Source organism: Panthera tigris, chromosome C1, assembly GCF_018350195.1.
Source record: "Panthera tigris isolate Pti1 chromosome C1, P.tigris_Pti1_mat1.1, whole genome shotgun sequence".
Taxonomy (NCBI): Eukaryota; Metazoa; Chordata; class Mammalia; order Carnivora; family Felidae; genus Panthera; species Panthera tigris.
In genome coordinates, this window is record NC_056667.1 from 99,376,814 (window position 1) to 99,396,550 (window position 19,737).

Sequence of the window (19,737 nt, forward strand, 5' to 3'; positions counted from 1 at the left end):
TGGTGTGATAGATCCCTTATATTCTTCAGTGTTCACGCCTCTCTTTTAGACAGAGTCCCATCAGGAAAATCTTTGGAGTGATACTCTCTGGGGGGTTGGACTGGGGAGGGGGTCCTTGGGGAGGCTGTTCCTAAATATCTATATGACAAGAGCTGAGAGGCAGTGACCTGGGTGGAAAGAAGACTCAGAAGCTTGATTGCACAGCAAAAACATTTTCCTCATGTACGTATCCAGCGTGGCTTGGTGCCGCCGCTGTCTAGACTTGCGCTGTCCCACATGTGGCTTTTGAGCATTTGACATGTGCTTAATACAAATTAGAAATGGTCTAAGTGTACAAACATGCCGGTTTGAAAAGATTTATAATGAAAAAAGGAATGTCAAATATCTCAAATGTAACGTTTTATATGGATTGCATGTTGAAATGGCCTATATTATAAATATACGTATATTTTAAAATAGACACTTTATTTTTTGGAGTAGTTTTAGGTTCCCAGCAAAATTGAGCAGAAAGCACAGAGAGTTCTTATAGATCCCCTCTCCTCTCACGCACAGCCTCCTTACCATCAGCATCCTGCGCTAAGGAATTACCTTTGTTGTAATTGAACCAATATTGATACATCATTATCACCAAAGTGCACAGTTTTCATTAAGGTTCACTCTTGGTGTTGTGCATTCAGTAGGTTTTGACAAATGTATGATGTCATGTATCCACCATTACAGTATCACACGGAGTAATCTCACTGCCCTAAAAATCCCCAGTGCTTCGCGTATTCACCTCTTCCTCTCCTCACACTCCTGGCAAAGCCCTCATCCTTTTACTGTCTGTGGCTTGTCCTTTGCCCGATGACGTATCGCTGGAGTCATACAATATGTAGCCTTTTCAGAGTGGCTTCTTTCACCTAGTAACAGACATTTCAGATTCCTTCGCATCTTTTCATGACTTGATAGCTTATTATTATTATTTCTTTTGCACTGGCCACTGTTGCAATATATGAAAGTGGTAATCTTTTCATAGAACTCTAGTACACAAGATCTATTATTAAGCTTATTTTCACTTGTTCCTTTTTACTTTCGTAATGTGGCTTCCAGAATAAAATTGCGTAGACTGCTTACGTTAAATGTGTGCTGAACAGCACTGCTCTAGACCTTGGTAAGACGGTGTCGTTGATAGTTTGTCTCCAATAAAATCTTCTCATTCCAACGCCTGCCTAAATTTTGCTGCCCCTACAAAGAGCATTCTCCATCTCTAGGACTTCTATACTTTGGGTCGGTCCCTCTACGTTGCCCCCAAACTACTTGGGATTACTATGGTTCTCCCCCTACCTTTCCCAAAAGAGACTTATGTTATTTAATTCATTTTGTCAGGACCAGGTGACAACTGATGAATTAGGTCCTTTTTCACTCTGTTGGGTTCTCTGGAGCATGTTAATTATGGTGTTAATTATGGTGGCCAAGTGGCTTATAATAAAAAATTTTCATGGAAGATGTGACCCAAAGACTTAGGAATGAACTTTTTTTGGTTAAGAAAATCTTTGAATTTATGTTACTTTACATTTAGAGAAGTAGCTAATACATTAATATTGTTTCTAGAAACTAATTGGAATAGGAATTCATTCTATCATAATCTGATTTATTCCTCTTTGTATTAGATCTGTTCATCCATGCATTCTCATTGGGAGTGATATTGCCCACAAGAAGGCAAAAATTGGTTCTCGGGGTATGAAAAAATCTTTTTTAAAGTATAAAACATATGTATTATATATACATAATATACATAATGTATATGTATATATAATACACATATACGCACATTACAAAGCCAAATTACAGCTTATCTGTGTATTAAAGTTTCCTGAGGAGGCAATTAGAAAAAAAAAAGTCTGAAAATTTTCCTTAGGGGCTTAGTTATGAAAGATGTGTTGAGAGACACGGGTTTATCTGGGCTAAATATTCCCATTGCCTGCACATTACAGCAGAGTGTTTTTATGACCAGTTAATCTTAAAAGTTTCTCAAGTAGGGAGGGGAGGAAAAACTGGAGGAAAGATCTAGAAAGATTTCTATTTACAGATTGGAGGAGAAGGAGCATCTGAAGAGTGTTAGAAATCCCAGTTGATTACCAGTTATTAACATTTTGCCAGATTATTAATTTTTTAATTTTTAGAGAGAGAGAGAGAGAGCGCGCACAAGCAGGGGAGAGGGGCAGAGGGAGAGAGAGAGAATCCTAAGCAGGCTCCACACTCAGCACAGAGCCCGATGTGGGGCTCGATCTCACAACCCTGGGATCATGATCTGAGCTAAAATCAAGAGTTGGACACTCGACCAACTGAGTCAGCTAGGCGCCCCTGCCAGATTATTATTGATTGGTTGATTCATGCGTTCATTCTATCTCTCCCTCTCCCCGCTGACCCCCTCCACCACTCCCTGGAGTAGCTGGGTGGTAGTATATGGCTATTCATTGCACTAGTTTTTCAAGTGTTTTCTGGGTGTGAAAATTTTCAAAATAAAAGGTGGGGTAAAATGTCATCCTTCTGCAAATCCTATCTTTACCCACTTCAGTACCCTGATTCTACATGGGGACCCTGTTGAACTAAGTTTCTTGGTAAAGTGTTTTCTGTCTCCTTTTGTCTTTTGCATATATTCCTTTCTTCCTGGACATATTATTTGGCCTCTTTTTCTTCCTTTACCCACAGCCTTTGCCTGGATAACTCCCAGAAGTCTTTTAAGGTTTGACTTCCTCCAGGAAGCCTTTCATGACCACCCAGACCCACTTAAGTCTAGGTTAACAGTCCTCCATATATTCCCTTTATTGTGATTGCCCTTGTCCTATAATGTCAACTCGCACATTAAACTTGTCTGTCTTCCCTGGACTGAGTTCCGTGAAGGCAAGGATTATGACTTCTTTTATTCATCTTTTTTTCCTTGGCAGTTACCCCAGGGCCTCACACAGTATTTATTAAATAAAGCAACAATTAATTTTTCTATGAGATACACATTTGTTTTGTATAATTGCATACAAAATGGAAAACAAGAAAAATTAAAGAAGGCATTGATGTTTTATTTAGCTTATAAAGCTGTACTGCTGATAATAGTATAATATCAGGTTAGACTTTTATAAATATTAAAAATAGCTCCGGGTCCCTATTATTACCCCTGTAAAACTCTTGGCGAGATGTCCCTGACAATTCCGGAAAAAATTGTTTCTCTCAGCTCCAACAGAGCTCTGTTTCTGCTTCTATATTAGAGCATTCTGGGGGATTCGGTGGGGAGATAGAAAGCAAGGGTGTTGCCTTTTAGGAGTTTGGAGTTTAGTGAGAGATACAGATTGGGAGTGATACTAATAGTTTTTCCTTACATTTGTACCATTTTTTTAATAGTTTACAACTCAATTTCACATCATTTATTCCTCACAAAAGCCCTGTAAACTAGGTACTATTAAAAAAAATTTTTTTTAATGTTTATTTATTTTTGAAGGAGAGAGAGAGACAGAGTGTGAGTCGGGGAGGGGCAGAGAGAGAGGGAGACACAGAATCTGAAGCAGGCTTCAGGCTCTGAGCTGTCAGCACAGAGGCCGACGTGGGGCTCGAACTCACAAACTGCGAGATCATGACCTGAGCTGAAGTCGGATGCTTAACCGACTGAGCCACCCAAGCGCCCCTGAACCCGGTACTATTAACTCTATTTTAAGGATGCTGCTAATAAGAATGTGTTATGAAGGTAAGAGATTCTCTTTTTTATTTTCTAGACTTTAGGCATGTTCCCCATATCTGGAGTCCATTGATTTTAAATGGGTAGCACCTTACCAAACTCTTCACCCTTCCTTTTGTACAAAATTGTGTAGGTACAACCAGGCTCCAACTTCACCCTTCACCATTAGGAGCTACTCTCTAATGAATGATGTCCTTACTCCAGATTGAAAAGTCCTCCAGTGAAATGCATGAGATTAGGTAGAGTTGATTGTTTTTCTTTTTTAAAGTTTATTTATTTTTAGTAATCTCTACACCCAACGTGGGGTTCAAACTCATAATCCTGAGATCAAGAGTCGTAACACTCTTCTGACAGACCCAGCCAGGTGCCCCAGGTCAACTGTTTTTCTAATTTAGCGCATCTTTAGATATATAATTCTACATATTTACCGAAGACAAAGGCTATGATTGAAGCTATCTAAAATATGTATGCATATTGGGAAAAGACTAGAAGAGTATGCACAGACATGGTAGTCATTACCAGGTGGTAGATTTAGGAGTGATTTTTTTCTCTATAAATTAAAATTTGTTTTATGATTTTTAGAGTGTGTACATATCCGAGTTCTTCTGCATATTAATTAAGGAAAGCTAAGGATCACCTATTTTTTTTTAATTAAATATAATTTATTGTCAAATTGGTATCCGTACAACACCCAGTGCTCATCCCAACGGGTAAGGGTCACCTATCTTGAGTCCTAATAGAGTCTCGGCTAATTTAACCCACTAGTTGAGTAGCCATTTTCCCTCTGTCTTCCCATCTCTCATCAAGAACATCTCCTCTCAAGAGAATGCATAGAACTCTGCCAAAATCATTGGATCAAACCATAGCATCAAGTCACATTGACCAGGAAAGATTTGTCCCTGTATTCCTCAGCTCTGTCACTTTTCTGTTGTGAATTGGACCTAATGAATTCTTGCTTTGTCCCTCCTGAAGCAAAGTACTTTGTTCAGGAGAGGTCAGGCTTATATTCCCATCCACCATGTTTCACAGGGGTGGTTCTCTGATCAAAACTCAGAAATGAAAATGAAACTGGAGGCAGGAAGATTAGTTCAGAGGCTGAGCAGTTGTTTACTTGAGAGAAGATACTGAACTAAGGCAGGAACAATAAGGATCAAAACTGTAATAGTATGAAAACAGAGGCCCTTGAGCAGTATAATTGATACAAATTGATGATCAATTAATTAGGACCTAGGGGTCAACGATGACTGAAAGCTCTAACTTGGATGACTTCGGTAGATAGTATAACTCACAAAACTGAGTTTGTTTTGGATATGCTTCGAATGAGGTAGCTTCAGATGGGGGCGCCTGGGCAGTAGTTGGGAACGTGTCTGGGTTGGGAGAGATGAAAGCTGGAGATAAAAATTTGAGAATCATCAGATTTTTGTTTGTTTTTTTTGGTAACTACCAAAAATGTATGCAATCTTTTGGTTAAAGCGACACTCTTCCTTTGATGTAAATTGCGTCTGCTCCACAATATATGCTTCAGACATTTTTACTGTCTTCATAGTGTTAATGATAGCATTTGGACCACCATTCGTCCAGGGTCCAGGGAGCAAATGAGCGCAGGAGGCAGAGTGGAAAATCAAAGGAAGAGATTTCATCACTTAGTGAACTCAGAGGGCTGTCTGTATTCTGGGGATGAGAGAAGACTGTTGGTGGTCTTCAAATGACAAAAAGGAATCTGCACATCCCTTGTTCATGGCCCTTTCTCACAATGTGACTCCAGACGGTTTTCTTGTTTGTTTGTTTGTTTTAATGTTTATTTATTTTTGAGAGAGACAGAGATAGAATGCGAGTGGGTTAGGGGCAGAGACAGAGGGAGACCCAGAATCCAAAGCAGGCTCCAGGCTCGAGCCATCAGCACAGAGCCCGACACAGGGCTCAGACTCACGAGCTGTGAGATCATGACCTGAGCCGAAGTCGGACGCTCAACCGACTGAGCCACCTAGGCGCTGTTTTGTTTGTTGGTTTTTAAATCATAATTTGGGCCTAATGCAAAAAAAGAGTCCTGCAGAGTCCCGGCTCACCCTTCGTGTGTGGCCACACCTATGCAAGAGCTCTTAAAAAAAATCAGTTACACTACGTGCTGCCATTTCAACTGACCTGCAGTAGTCCAGTGATATTTGTAGGTAGCGAGGATTGCCCTCCCTACGATGGCAGGTACATATTCTTTTCCTTGACTGAGCAGAGCCCATCTGGAGGGCCTTGAAAGCCCTTGGAGGGAGAATGACCTAATACTAGGTCCTGAGCTTTGGGTGATCCCCTTTTTAACAAGGCCATTTTCTCAGTTGGGGGCTTCCATAGCATCATATTTACCTACTCTTCTTCTTCTACAAATACATAGAGCGATGTTGGGGGGAGGGTCACTTTTCACTGTAATGGGAGGTGGGTGACTACTCTCTACTTAAATGCTTGGTCCTGATAAGTCTAGTGAAGCTATGCCCTGCCTAAGCTTACAACTCCCACCAAGAGCACAGAGGCTTGCCTGCTCCTTCAGATCTGCCTGGAAGTTTTTTCCCCAAGTAAGCCCTCTTTTACATTCACAATCTGTAGCACTAGGGGTAAGCGTGTTTGTGCCCCTTTTGCATGACTTTGCCCAACACACAGACGTTTTCCATCTTCAAGGACTGCAAGAGGATTTTAGTGAGAAAGAAAGAAAAAAGGAAAAAGCTCTTTTCTCTCCTGAGAGCCCCAGGACAGAAAAGACTGTGATCTACCTCTAGCCCAGAGCTGGCTTAGTACTCAGCAATTTAGTTTAGTCACATGCAGCCAAACTGCCCCTATCACTCAGTTCTCCTCCTTTGAAGATTGGACCCACACTGGTTTTATTTTTCATCTTCTCATGCTCCGTGGTCTTTTGTAACATTTAAAATAGTAACCTATGGTTTGGGGAGGCCATTAGCCAATTCACTTCCCTTAGCAATGTCCACCTGCTGAGCTGTTGTGCTCTAGTCTTCAAGTATCCTCTGACCTGGTTTGAATCAGTAGCTATTTGGACAAGGCTTTCTGTTGTGTCCCAGCTGTTCGAACATTAGACATCTATTCTTTGTCAAAAAGGAGGAAAGAGCAAAGTTGTTCATATGTTTCCTCTTGTGGTTGCATCAGTATTCGTTTGCCTTGCCCGACACGTGTACTTCATAATCGCTAATTTTTATTCGTTCCTTCATATATGCCAGTGTTACTGTGTGAATCGTATCCCCCCAAAATTCATATGTTGAACTTCGTATGTTGAAGTTCTAACACCCAGTATGCTTCAGATTGTGACTGTACTTGGAGATAGGGCCTTTAAAGAAGTAATTAAGATTAAATGAATTCATGTGGGTGGGCCCTAATCCAACATGACGGGTCCTTATAAAGAAGAGGAAGAGACCCCAGGAAGGCAGGTGTACTGAGAAAAGGCAGTGTAAGGACACAGTGAGAAGGTGCCATCTGCAAGCCAAGAAAAGAGGCCTCAGGAGAAACGCACCTTGATGACACTTTGATTTTGGATTTCCAGCCCTCAGAACCGTGAGAAACTTAATTTCTGTTGTTTAAGTCACCCAATCTACGGTGTTTTGTTATGGCAGTTCTAGCAAATGGATACAGCCAGGCCATGTAGTAACTGCTTTTCATGAATTATCTCTTTAATAGTTGCAGTTACCAAATGGGGCAGGTCCTATTGAGACAGGGACTCCCAGTATAATTTTTGCCCACAGCAGGAACTCTGTTCAGAGTATGCTCAGGCCTGACCCTGAAGGTGGGTAAGTAAATAAAATATGCTGGCTCATGAATAGGTGAGGTGGGGAGAGGAATTAAACGGAGCCAAGCATTTTTCTGACAGGCATGTCTCTATCTTGATTATGCTTACTCCTTTTTCATTACATTAAAGGAGAACGGTAACACTTCATTTACACCAGGGCAAATTCTTGCAAGCTTTTATTTATTGAGCTGGTAAGTCCCTTCTGATTATTCACTATTTGTTTTTAATTTCCCCCGCTATTTTGGTCTCTTTCTTACCCAGATCCAGGGAACAGCTGGGAAAAATGTATTTGCATATACCTATTATTTTTCCTTTCCTATATAGACTGGCTAAAATTGTAGGTCTCAAGGTTTGTCAAAAGTACAGAAACTGACACAAGTATGTATAAGAACATGCAATGTAATGTCGTAAAATGTCAGTGGGGTAAGGATTAGTTAATAGTATTGGAGAATAATTTGAAAAAACAATAGTTAACTCCCTTACCTCACAGATTATACCCAAAATTAAGTTAAGACGGAGTGAAGATTTAAATATTAAAGAAGAAACATGGAAGTATTAAAATGTAAAGATAAATATTTTAATATAATCTCAGGGTGCAGAAGTTATGTCTAAACATCCATAAACAGAAGTCCTAAAAGAAGAAACAAAACTGGAAAAAGTGATAGATTTGATTGCAGAAAAGCGGCATGTTGGCCATGGCAGAAGAGGTAGGACCAGTGCTCAACATTAGTGGATTCAAGGAAGAATTTATAATAATTAAATCTCTTCTTTCCAGGTGTCCTTGAGGCTGAACAAGAATGAACGCATAAGCTGGTCTCGGAAGCCAGGTCGGACCAACCGGAAAAGGCATCACCTCAGCAGATGACACCCATCTTCTGAAGGCTTAGAGGTGGTCCCCAAAGGATGCTTGGGGACACGACAAGGTGGTGTCATTAGAACCAGTTGGGAGAGGCTTGCGGTTCCACTGCCAGCCCCTTTGCGAACCAGGGGAGTGCTGTGATGGAAAATGGCCCGAGTGTAACTGAGGAAGCATTGCGGTCTCCTCCAGGGAGGAGAGCTGTCCTCACCGACAGCTGAAAATCCACGTGAGCAGCAAAGCCGAAAGCTCCCGGTGAATCCTCATGTGTTAACACATGTAATAATGTGATGGGCAGTATTTATGTAATATTTTAAACCTCTTGTAGCACTTTTACACATGACCCTACTCTTTTAGAAATAGTATGGGTCGTGATGATGGATTTGGGTTTGCATTCCGGTTCAACCTATTGGCTGTGTGATCCTAAATAAGTTACTTAACCTCTCAGGACCTGTTTTCTCCTCTGTAAAATGGTGATGGTGATGGTGATGGGTCAAGGTGAGACCCACCTTACAGGATAAGGCTTGAATGAGACAAATACCTAGTATGACATTCGACCCACAGGGGGCACTGCATTTCCTTCTCTAAAGGTAGCTATTTGCATTGGTTGACCTCAAACTTTCACAATGGTCGCATGTTTATAAAGGAAACGTGTTCTCTTCAAATGTGTCTCAAGTTACATGGTGATTCTTAACTGCAGCAATGGGGGTGATGTCTGTACTGTTAAAAAGCACCTGCACCCCGGCCCCAGACTTCCTTGCTGAGGATCACTGGTCTACACTTTGATATCCCGAGTATCTCTCAGTAGTTGGATATTCTTGTTTGATATTTTCACTCATAGCTTTATTTCAGTAAAGTAAGGGTTTGCCTCCATGGGAGGGCAATACATTAAGCTAATCAAAAAGGTAGTCCACAGATTACTTTCTCATGTGCAGCTAGATGCCAGGATGCATTTTTTCTTGGGCAATTCGGAGGCGGGGCAGTTAATGGAAAGAAGGATGGAAACACAAAGGGTACTCAGGGCCTACAGGAGGATTGATTGGGCCATGGCGGGGAAAATGGATAAAAAGGAAGGGAGAGGGAACTGGAGACAGTTATCATTTTTCTCATAGCCTCTCATTCTGCAGCTGTGACACGGCTTCTCCTGGGGCACCACTGCCTCTCAATAGAAACTGCTCTCTGTGTGCTGTAACCCTGTCCTACTTCTAGTCTCACCTACCCTAGGTGTGAGGCCTGGACGCTCCACTTAAGTCACAGATGGCTACCTGAACCGGCTCATCAAAATCCTGTCAAGTATCATAAGGTCCTGGAATTTTATCTGTCAAAACCTAAATCGCTGTCCCTAGAATGACACGTGAATACTTGGAAGTAACATCTGGTAACTGCAAATATAGAAGGTGAAGGGAAGGGAAAGGCTCTCACTCTGCTATGAACTGCCCACAGGCTAGATTCACTGAGAATCTTGGCTTATTCTGAAGAAGTGATATAGGACCAAGGTGTTCATCAAGTTCTTATTTGATATGTTGTTTAGAGTTTGGGGTAAGGGACCCTATAACTGAAAATGCTAAGGATGCGTCTTAGGCCAGACAGATTTGAGCTGAGAGATGAGATAATGCTGAAGGTCAGGCTATGACTTTGAGAAGACACAGACATACCATTATCCGGGGGAGCCATACCTTTCACTGCGCACTTGGGCTCCTGTAGTGATTACTGCAGACCCCCCTCCTAGGCTGCGATTTAACTGCTTTGTCCCATCAAACACCATCAGGAAGCAAGCCTTCCTGGGTTTATCCGCTTGGCCCTCTTTTAATAGCAGCCTTCCAAGGGCTGCCTGGACCCCCATCCTTATTTTGTCATCATCTTCAAGGGAGTCCAGGTACACAGCAGTGAAAACCAATAGACAAAACAGTGTGTGATTTTGTGCTAAATTGCATGTATAAAGGCGAGAGTAAAATCGTGGCGTGTAGAACTGCTCAGAAACAGCTTCATGGGGGAAGAATTTTTGCTGGAGGCTAAGTAGGATTTAAAGAAAGACAGGAGAGAGCATAGCTAAGCCTTTGTTTTTGTGACTTGTAAATTCTCACTCATGGCTTTCATACTGAAGCTCCTGGAGATGACTGATGTGAAAGAGAAAATAAGACAAAGTTAAGAGGAACCAGGAGCTCAAGCACATTGTAAGACCGTCTCAATTAGAGCAGCCAGTTGGATGGGTAGAGACTTCACCAGCCGGGGGGAGATTGGTGAGTTATATTTCATCAATAGAACCAAAGCACACTGCATATGCCATCGGGCAGAAGTTTTATTATGCAGTAGTGAGCCATGAACACCCCTTCCCCCAATTAACAATGCACGTACAGAGGCCACCGTGCGCTTAAATCTTCAAACAGCCTGGGTAGAGCTGGGAGCCAGTACGTCCACTGAAGTTTGACTTGGTCGGTCAAATGTGTTAATATTTCTGAAATGTTTTAACCTTTGGCATCTAAATGTGAGCTTCCCCAGATGTCTGTGGTGTGTATCATAGTCTGGTCTTTGCGCTTTTGTGGATATGATGCATCTGTTGTCTGACGCATCTGCCGTGTGCTCATGGACAAGACCAGAGAACGACCCTGGGTTGGGAGTGTTTATGCTTTCACAGTTTGCTCTCTCAGTTTGCTTCGGCATTGGTCTCCTCTTGCAGAAGGCCTATTGGGACCAAGCTAGAAATACAACAGGGAAACGTTCTGAAAGTTTCCTGAGAATTTGTCCTTTGGCAATTAAATTTTCTATAGATTTTAACCCTCTAACAACTACCAGTGCAGTTTTTGTCAAGTCTCGTAACCTGACGATAGCCAATTATCCACACTTCCCCCTGGGCCTCTGAGTCTTCATCTGAAAAGTGAAGAGATTAGGAAAGACGATTTTGAAGTCCTCCACCTCTAAGATTTAGAATTGGATACTTCCTGAATAGTAAAAATCAGATTTTTTGACACTAGAGCAATGGGGTTGTCCACCTTTATGTATTCTCCCAAACTGATCTGCCTCAAGCCGCTGAGACCTTTCCCTGATAGAGACATGGCAGGCTGGTAAAGCCTATAGACTTTCCTCAAGTAACTAGGCCCAGCCAGTTGGCCCGTGCTCACATCCTATTCATTTATCTTTTCATTCAACAAACACTTGTTGAAGGCCTGTTACGTGCTACGTTCTAATCTTCAGAACTTGATCCCTGGCTTTTTATCCATCTTCCCTTACGCTCGCTTTGTTTGACAGACCAGACAGACAACAGCATAGGAAATGCGTATTTAATCATTCTCTTGAATGGTCAGAACTCAAAAATCAAGTTTTCTATAACAAAATGTAATACAGTCACGGTGGGTCCAAAGTGCCGGGAGGCCGGTGGTCAACACATGAAGAGTATGGGCAGGGGGGTTGTGAACAGAACATTCTTTTCGATCAGAGCTTCATTCCTCAGGGTCTCACTTCAAAGGTTCATCGCCCCTGCTTTCAGAAGTCTCTGTGTGTTTCAAGGAAGGTACATGTTTTTGTTGCCTTAATTTGAAGTGTGACCAGGCAAGGTCCTGAGCTCCAAATTTGGAGCACAAGAACTTGAGATGGAGTACAGGCCGATCTCACAGAGCCTGATTTGTACACTAGGACAGAGGGAAAGGACCCAGCTGAAGATAACCCTATCGGGAATGCCTGATTGCCTGACACTGAGCTCTGGCTGTCTGTACTGACACCTCTGTGCTGAGACTGAGGACAGGGCCTGTTTGTGGGAAGCAAACAGCTTTGTTTGCTCCCCTCTTTTCTAGATATTTGTCTACTCTGCATCAGGGCTTCTTGTGACAGCACGACTGACGTTTTGGGCCAGATAATTCTTTGTTGTGGGTGGTCGTCCTGTACATTGTAGGATGTTGAGCAACCTCCCTGAGTTCTATCCATGACAGTAGCACCCTCCCCTCTCCCCCGAGTTGTGACACCTCCAGTTGTCTCCAGACATATCCAGATGTCCCCTGCGTGTGGGGATGGGTGTGAAAAATCACCATCGTTGAGTAGCTGAGCATGCTCTAGATGCTGTTGAGAGTTGAGGTCATCGCCGTCCACACAGGATACAAAGCAGAAGCCTGACACCTCGTGATGATACGGTGCCCTATACAGTGATGGTGAGAGGTCCTTTCCCGGACCATTCAGGATGAACATCATCTGGGAAATGTAATGGCATTTGTTTGTTTTAAAAACAAGAGGCTCAGGTAATTTAGAAAATCCGTGTCATAATTTTTGTGTTACATTTATGACCTTATCCACATTTCTTTAGCATTTGTCAGGTGGAAGGAGATTCCAAGGCGCTCTTGGGTCATCCTAATGAAAAGTGATTTGACCCATCACTAAAATTCAGCCATCTCTGAATTGTGAAGGGACACCCAATTACCAGCTTCATATTATATCCACTGCAGTTTAATTCATAGAGTAGAAGATGTGGATCTATTGCAGTCAGAACGTTCTGGGATTTTAGGGAAACATTACAGCAATATAAAGATTCAGAGACGAGGGAGATACAGTATCCCTTCCTCTCACTCCCTGGATGGGCAGGGGTAAGGGGAGGTCCCTGAGGTATGGATACACCTGTCTCCACATGCATTTTACTCAGTCTTAACACATTTCCAGTTCAGGTGAATTATGTTCCCAGCTTTAAATATACATCTTTGAAGATAGATTTATCTTGTTCATCTTGGAGTCTTCCGTGGGTTGCTTTTGGCTTTTTTTTGCTTCTTGATCTTATTCGTTCACTCCAAATTTCATTTCCCCCCAGAAATATAAAACTAGGTCATATCTTGTGGTGAAATAGTTCTGAAGATTCCTGGGCTTCTGAAAATAACAGAAATAGGCTATCATTACAACCATTCAGCAAACATTTATTGAGAACTGATGGTCTCTACCCCTGTATATGGGTATCTCTTGTTCAGAAATGGGCTGGTTATTCTGTATTTTGATGGTGTTCCACCAAGACCACATGGTACCATGGGTTGCTGGGGGTAAGGAGATGGCTTGAGTCTCTTCTTAAGGGAGGGGATCATCCTTAGAGCAAACAGGAACTGAGAGATGAACTATGAGGCTCCTGGGTAGAAGCAGAAAGATGGCTTCTGCTTGAGTTTCCAACCAAGGAAAGCATGTGACCTAAAGTGTTGTGACCCGTGTTGGTTGGCAGCTGTCTCAGAGCTTCCTGGGTGTAATCCGACACTGCCTCCCACCCCCCCCCCACCCCGCCCTCAACATGTAGGTCAGGGAGAGATCCAAGGAGGCAGGTTACTCCAGGTTGGTAGGTGGCAGTGTCAGTGAGCAGAGGGCACTTACATATGAGGCTTGTCATGGGCGACAACAAGATGAGTGGATCCCTGCAAATCTTTATACATAAAGGGGACTTCAGGAGGTTCAAATACCGTGCAAGGTGTTCTCAACACCACATCATCATCTCAAGGCCATGTTCTTGGAGCAGCCTCTGGGAGTGGGAAAGGCAAGTGGGAACCTCATTCCAAGGACAGAGGAGGAGGTGAGGAGCCTCTGATCACCCGGGTCTAGCTCATAGGTCAACTGACAGTCACGTCTTTTCATTGACCTTCCCCAACAGTCACTTATAATGTGTGTCATAAGTAATGATCTATTTGGTTATTAAACAAAATATTTCAAGGTTATCCCTCTATAGTTCTAGGGAGAAAGAGCTAATCAGTTAACAGTATATAACCTATACATACTGCATGTGAACATTATCCCCTACATGTATGTCACGGCTTTTAAAAAAGCCTGCAAATTACTGCTTGAAGGTAAAGATGAATAAGCTATATTTTATAGGTCAGATTATCTAGTTGCAGGATATTAAAAATGTATTTACAGTGTTGTGGGGCATGAAGGAAAGAAGAAAGCGTTCCTTCTACTAGTGAGATCCTCAAGAGAGAGTTTCCTCAGGGAAATCTCCCTCCGCTGGCAGCGGTGGAGGCGGGAACTGGCTGGTTTCCTTACAGAGAATCCTTTCTGTGCACTGCGCGGTTGTGTTTGGAGCAGGAGAAAGAATGAAAAGCAGATCAACAGAGCTTCGCCTGCCCTACTTAACAATCTAGGCAAGGAGTGGATGTGCCTTAGAGAGTGGAAGATATCATACATTATTCATGCTTGCCAAGGGGATGCGGAATAAAGGGACCATCAGGAAAGTGGGCCATAAGCTGGGAAGCACTCGATTGAAATGGTTGAAGGAAGCATGGATTTGGGTCGCCATAGAGCAGAGGGCACCTCCAGGAAGGAGCAGTGAGAGAGGGAGCAGAGCCAGAGAGAGGAGTGGGCAGCTGAGAGGAGGAGGAAGTTCAGGGCGAGACACCATTAGAGAGCTGTGACCACATGGCTGAGGACTTCAACTTTGACGTAACAGTGCCCAGAGAGTGACTTGAGGTCCCAGAGCAAAGGACGGCTGTGATGAAAATAGCATTTGAATAATTGTATTTTGCTATCTTGTTTCCTATCACCGGAAACAGGGAAAGGAAGGAGCAAGTATAAGGTTTTAGAACTAGGCTGGTGTGTGAAGCAATGAAGGCTGGATTAGGGTCAATCTGAGGGACAACATGGGACAATGCTACAGGGCTTGGTAGCAAATGGACACGAAGGCCACGGGGGACAAAAATAGCTCTAAGGTTGTGAGCCTGGGCCCATGGTGGTGATGCCACCGAATGTGGTCGTGCCGACTGGAGTTTCATGAGCTCAGCCGTGTACAAATTCCACACGCAGAAGGTGATTCAGAGAGAAACGTCCTGCCAGTGATTGGAGCCGGAGGACTGAGGTGACAGGGAGAAGCCTCAACAGGGGAGGTTGGTTGCTGAGTCACTTGTCAAATTTCTGGTCAAGAGGAGCTTTGCTGGAGGGGTAGGAGGAGGTCACTTGTGGGAGCAATGATGTTCATGTCATGATGCTTCGGAAAATAACGGTGAAATCCAGGGGAACTCTCGGGGCCAAACATCTCTTTCTCTTTCTCTTTTTGCCTTGTGGATGGGTGACTCAATAAATGAAAAGATGTTTGAATTTACACAAATATTTGAATGGCATCGTTGTTTTCTGCTCTAAGCGTATCGATGAGAGCTACACTCTTTGTTCACAAACATTTACCTTTCACAATACCGGTGGGAATAGGGCCCACTGGCCTGGCACCATCCAGTGTTTCTCTCTGAGGCTGACGCCGGAGGTTGCTTGCCTCATGTGAGGAACACCAGCACCCACGGAACCGACCCCCACCCCATTCGTGATTCATCTCACCTGTCGTACCAGTGACTGTGCATGTTTCCGTGTGGCCAAGGCACCTTATTTGAGCATCAGGTAAGGGGAGAGAGGCAGGAGTCCCCAGATGATGGCAAAGAAAGAAGAGACACACAGGGAGGCCTTTGAGTTCAGCAGCTGCAGGTGACTCCGCCTTTTAATCTCCGAGTCTACAAAGGGACAGAAACAAGTTCAGGGTCACAGAGGAAAAGCTGGAGGTCTTCTTCGCATGGCTGGATAGCAAAGAAAAGTACCTGAAAGACTCAACAAGTTGTTTCTAATACACCTTATACCCCAGTTGGGGGGCAGTTCTGTACCCTATTCTCTACCCCTCGAAACTGGCTTAGAATCTGAGCTGTCTCCTTCTTCAAAGGAAGTTCCATTCTGTGGTCCACTCCAGCGGACACTCAGCCAAATGAAAAACAATGCCAATACAGACATTGTTACTGCTCAGCAAACAATGAATAGGGTGAACAGTCATGGCCAGTGTTTGCTTTCAGACGTATTTGTTCCTGTAGGCAGGCACCTTTGCGGGCTCTGTGTCCTTTGCTTCCTCACAACACTACAAAGCGTTGAGAAAGTATCGTCCTCATTTTGAAGCAGAGAAAGGTAGAAGTGAAGAAATGAAATTACTCTTCTTTTACTCTCTTTCCTTCCTAGACACCCCAGTCTCATCTAGTTCATTCCAGCTGTGACACTTGCTAGCTGTGTGACTTTAGGCAAGCTACTCAATCTGTACATGCCTCAGTTTCTTCACCTATAAAACCAGGCTAAAAATAATAGCAATCTACTCCCTAGACAACTTCTGAGGATTAGTGAGTTAATACGTGTAAAGCACTTTGAACAGGACCTGGCACGTACTAAGCACTCAGGAGGTATCACCTGGCACAACAATAACAGTGACCCCACTCAAGCCCAGTAAGTTTTACTTCCACTAGGCTGATGATCGCTTCCAGACCCACCTCCATAGTGTGAACCCCCGTCCCGAGTTCCACATCTGGATTTACGGCTGCTACCGAATATGTCGGTTAAAAATTTAATCATTCAGTAAATATTTTTTGAGCACCCGCCATTGGGGTTCAAAGGAGTCCAGTAAAAAAACAAAACAAAACAAAACAAACAAACAAACAAACAAACAAACGCCCCACTCTCTTCCCCAGCTGAGTTCTGAATCTATTAAAGGATGGGATAAAAAGAGTGGGGCTGCTGGAAGACCAGAATAGCACCTTTATTATTGGCAAGGGCGACAATAAAAGATGAAGCTTTGTCTTCAGGCAGATGGGCTGCAGCCCAGGCTGTCCCAGGGACGGGCAGCACCAGACAGGGACAGGCTTCCCATCACAAGGGCAGATTGCGCTTGGGAAAAACTGGTGGTTTAGAGGAGCGGAATAGAATGTAGACTTCCTGGGGGTTAGCTAGAGAGGTAAGGAAAGAATGGAGCCAAACTCCTTGTGTCTAGCTTCTCCTATTAAGGTCACCCATCAGATAAATTAATTCCTCCTCCTCGGGGAAGAAGGGGAGGAAGGGAGAGAAGAGAGAGGCTAGAAGGGTTACACTGATGGGGATCCCTGGTCGTGGAAGGAAAAATGTAGAGTTGAAGGTTTGGGGGAGAATGCTGTCACATGCTGGATAATGTGCTAAGCAGTGGACATGTGTACCTGTGTGCACAATGGGCCCTGGCAGCTCCACCTCTCTAGAACCCTCGTCTTCATGTGTCTTCTCCTGTGTTTTAGGTTTTTGTGTTTTTTTTTGTTTTTTTTGGTTTTTTTTTTTTTTTTTTTTTTTTTTTTTTTTTTTTTGTCGACAGCATTACTAACGTCCTAAGCAAGCTGCGTAGAAATATCAGATGCATTTTGACTTGCTCTTGCTGTCGTCCATCCTATTTGTGTCACCAAGATCATTTTTTTTCATTAACCTTTGATTCTTCCTCTTTCCTTTCCACTCTCACTGCCCCAAGTAAAGCCCTCATCGTTTCTCCCCTGGACCGCTGCCATAGGTTCCTGACTTCATACTTTCCTACTCTATCAAAACCATTCTTCTTGTCCTTCAAAGCCTAGCTTGAACTCTGCCTCGTCTACTGAGCCACAGTCATAATTAACAACGCTTTCCCCTAGACGCCATGTCTACACTGTGACTGACCTCTCATGACATTTGTGTTATTCATCTCAGTGGTTCATAGGGCTTGAAAAACTGCTTTGTACATGTTTGGCACACAATAGATACTTGCTGAATAAATGGCCTAAATTAGCAGTATAGTCAGAGAACACAGGATATAAACTTCATGGTCTCATCCGATTGTTTAAAAACATGTATGGAGGGGCGCCTGGGTGGCTCAGTCGGTTAAGCGTCCGACTTCGGCTCAGGTCACGATCTCACGGTCTGTGAGTTCGAGCCCCGCGTCGAGCTCTGGGCTGATGGCTCAGAGCCTGGAGCCTGCTTCGGATTCTGTGCCTCCCTCTCTCTCTGCCCCTCCCCCGTTCATGCTCTGTCTCTGTCTCAAAAATAAATAAACGTTAAAAAAAAAATTAAAAAAATAAAAACATGTATGGAGTCATTACCTTGTTCATGGCAAGAAGGAATTGTGTTAATTTTCTGAATTTTGAGCTATGTCATGCTGCCATATGGTAGTCAGTCCTAGTTCTGATACATGGGACACTTGTCCTAATGCATTCAATAAACGTGTGGAAAAAGAATCTGCTCACAGAATAAAACGTGTGCTCAATTTCTGTGGTTTGTTCAGTTATTGTCCTTTCTATCAGAAGGCATTAGTTACACAGTTTGGAGATATTTATTGAGATCTGAACTGAGATACTGGTGTTAACACCCGTTGTTCTAAATGCCCAATGCTTCATTCCCCCCTTTCCTTCTAGGAAGGCCTTCCATCAGGTACTATCCCATTGGTCTGTGTGTGGGCAGCTGACCCAAGTTGAGCCTTTCTGAGAATGTAGGATAGGACTGAGGGATTGAGGCTCACTCTGGTTACTCTACTGAGTGAGAGAGACTTTTAAACTAGGAACTCTTGGCACTCACATTCTGCCCTATAGACTAAAACAAGAGAAACCAAATTAGAGAGTAAAGAGAGAATAGAGAATTGACAATCCCAATAGAGTTTAAATTCTTGGTTCCAGCACTTCCTGAAGCCAAACCGCACTTTGTGTCCTTGGTTCTACAAGATATCCTAATGTTCTTTTATTAAATTTCCCTTTTACCTTAGGCCTGTTTGAGCTGGTTTTCTGTTGCAGTCAACTAAGAGCATCTATTTACTACAGTCACCAATTTGTTCCTCAGGATGGCGGAAGAGCTCTCTTTTTCTCATATGTATGATTTTTTTTTTTTTTGGTTAGATACTTTTTTTATTGTGGTAAACATATCACAGATGTACCATATTTACCATTTTTAAATGTACAGTTCAGTACTTTTAAATATATTCACATTATTGTGAAACAGACTTCCAAAACTTTTTCATCTTGCAAATCTGAAACTCTATACCCATTAAACAACTCCCTTTGCCTTTCTCTTCCCCCAAGCTGCTGGTAACCACCATTCTACTTCCTATTTCTATGAATTTGACTACTCCATTAGATATCTCATATGAGTAGGATCATAGAGGATTTGTCTTTCTATGACTGGCTTATTTCATGTAGCGTGATATTCTGAAAATGTATCCACTTTGCAGCATGTGAGAGAATTTCCTTCCTTTTTAAGGCTGAGTAATATTCCATTGCATGTATGCACCACATTTCGTTTATTCATATATCTCTTATGGACGTTTTGGGTTGTTTCCATCTCTTGTCTATTGTGAATCATGCTGCTATGAACGTGGGTGAACAAATATCTCTTTGAGAACCTGCTTTCAATTCTTTTGGATATATACACAGAAGGTATTGTTAGATCACATGCTAGTTCTATTTTTAATTCTTTGAGGAATCTCCATTCTGTTTTCTAGAGCGGCTGCACCATTTTATAATCTCATCAACATGTACAACGGTTCCAATTTCTTCACATCCTCACCAAAACTTGTTTTTTCCTGAGATTTTTTTTTTTTTTGATACTAGCTCTTCTAATGGTTGTGGGGCAATATGTGATTTTGATTTGCATTTCTCTGATTTGTGATATTGAGCATCTTTT

At 42.8% G+C, this 19,737-nt stretch overlaps 1 protein-coding gene and 1 long non-coding RNA gene across 6 annotated transcripts in view; one reads left to right on the plus strand and one right to left on the minus strand.

The window, feature by feature from the left end:
- The window catches only part of LOC102952975, a 24,625-nt gene extending 9,207 nt beyond the window's left edge, over positions 1 to 15,418 (plus strand). For all 5 annotated transcript variants that reach the window (XR_006220510.1, XR_006220512.1, XR_006220513.1 and 2 more), the window contains one exon: positions 8,260 to 15,418. This is a non-coding gene — a long non-coding RNA (uncharacterized LOC102952975). The remainder of the gene's footprint in view (positions 1 to 8,259) is intronic.
- Positions 13,106 to 19,737, minus strand: part of VTCN1 (V-set domain containing T cell activation inhibitor 1) — a 62,450-nt gene continuing 55,818 nt past the window's right edge. The window contains exons 5-6 of the mRNA XM_007075671.2: positions 15,610 to 15,779; positions 13,106 to 13,182 (exon numbers count right to left, since the gene is read on the minus strand). Coding sequence (XP_007075733.1) covers positions 15,655 to 15,779 — 125 coding nt within the window. The 3' untranslated portion in view covers positions 13,106 to 13,182; positions 15,610 to 15,654. The remainder of the gene's footprint in view (positions 13,183 to 15,609; positions 15,780 to 19,737) is intronic.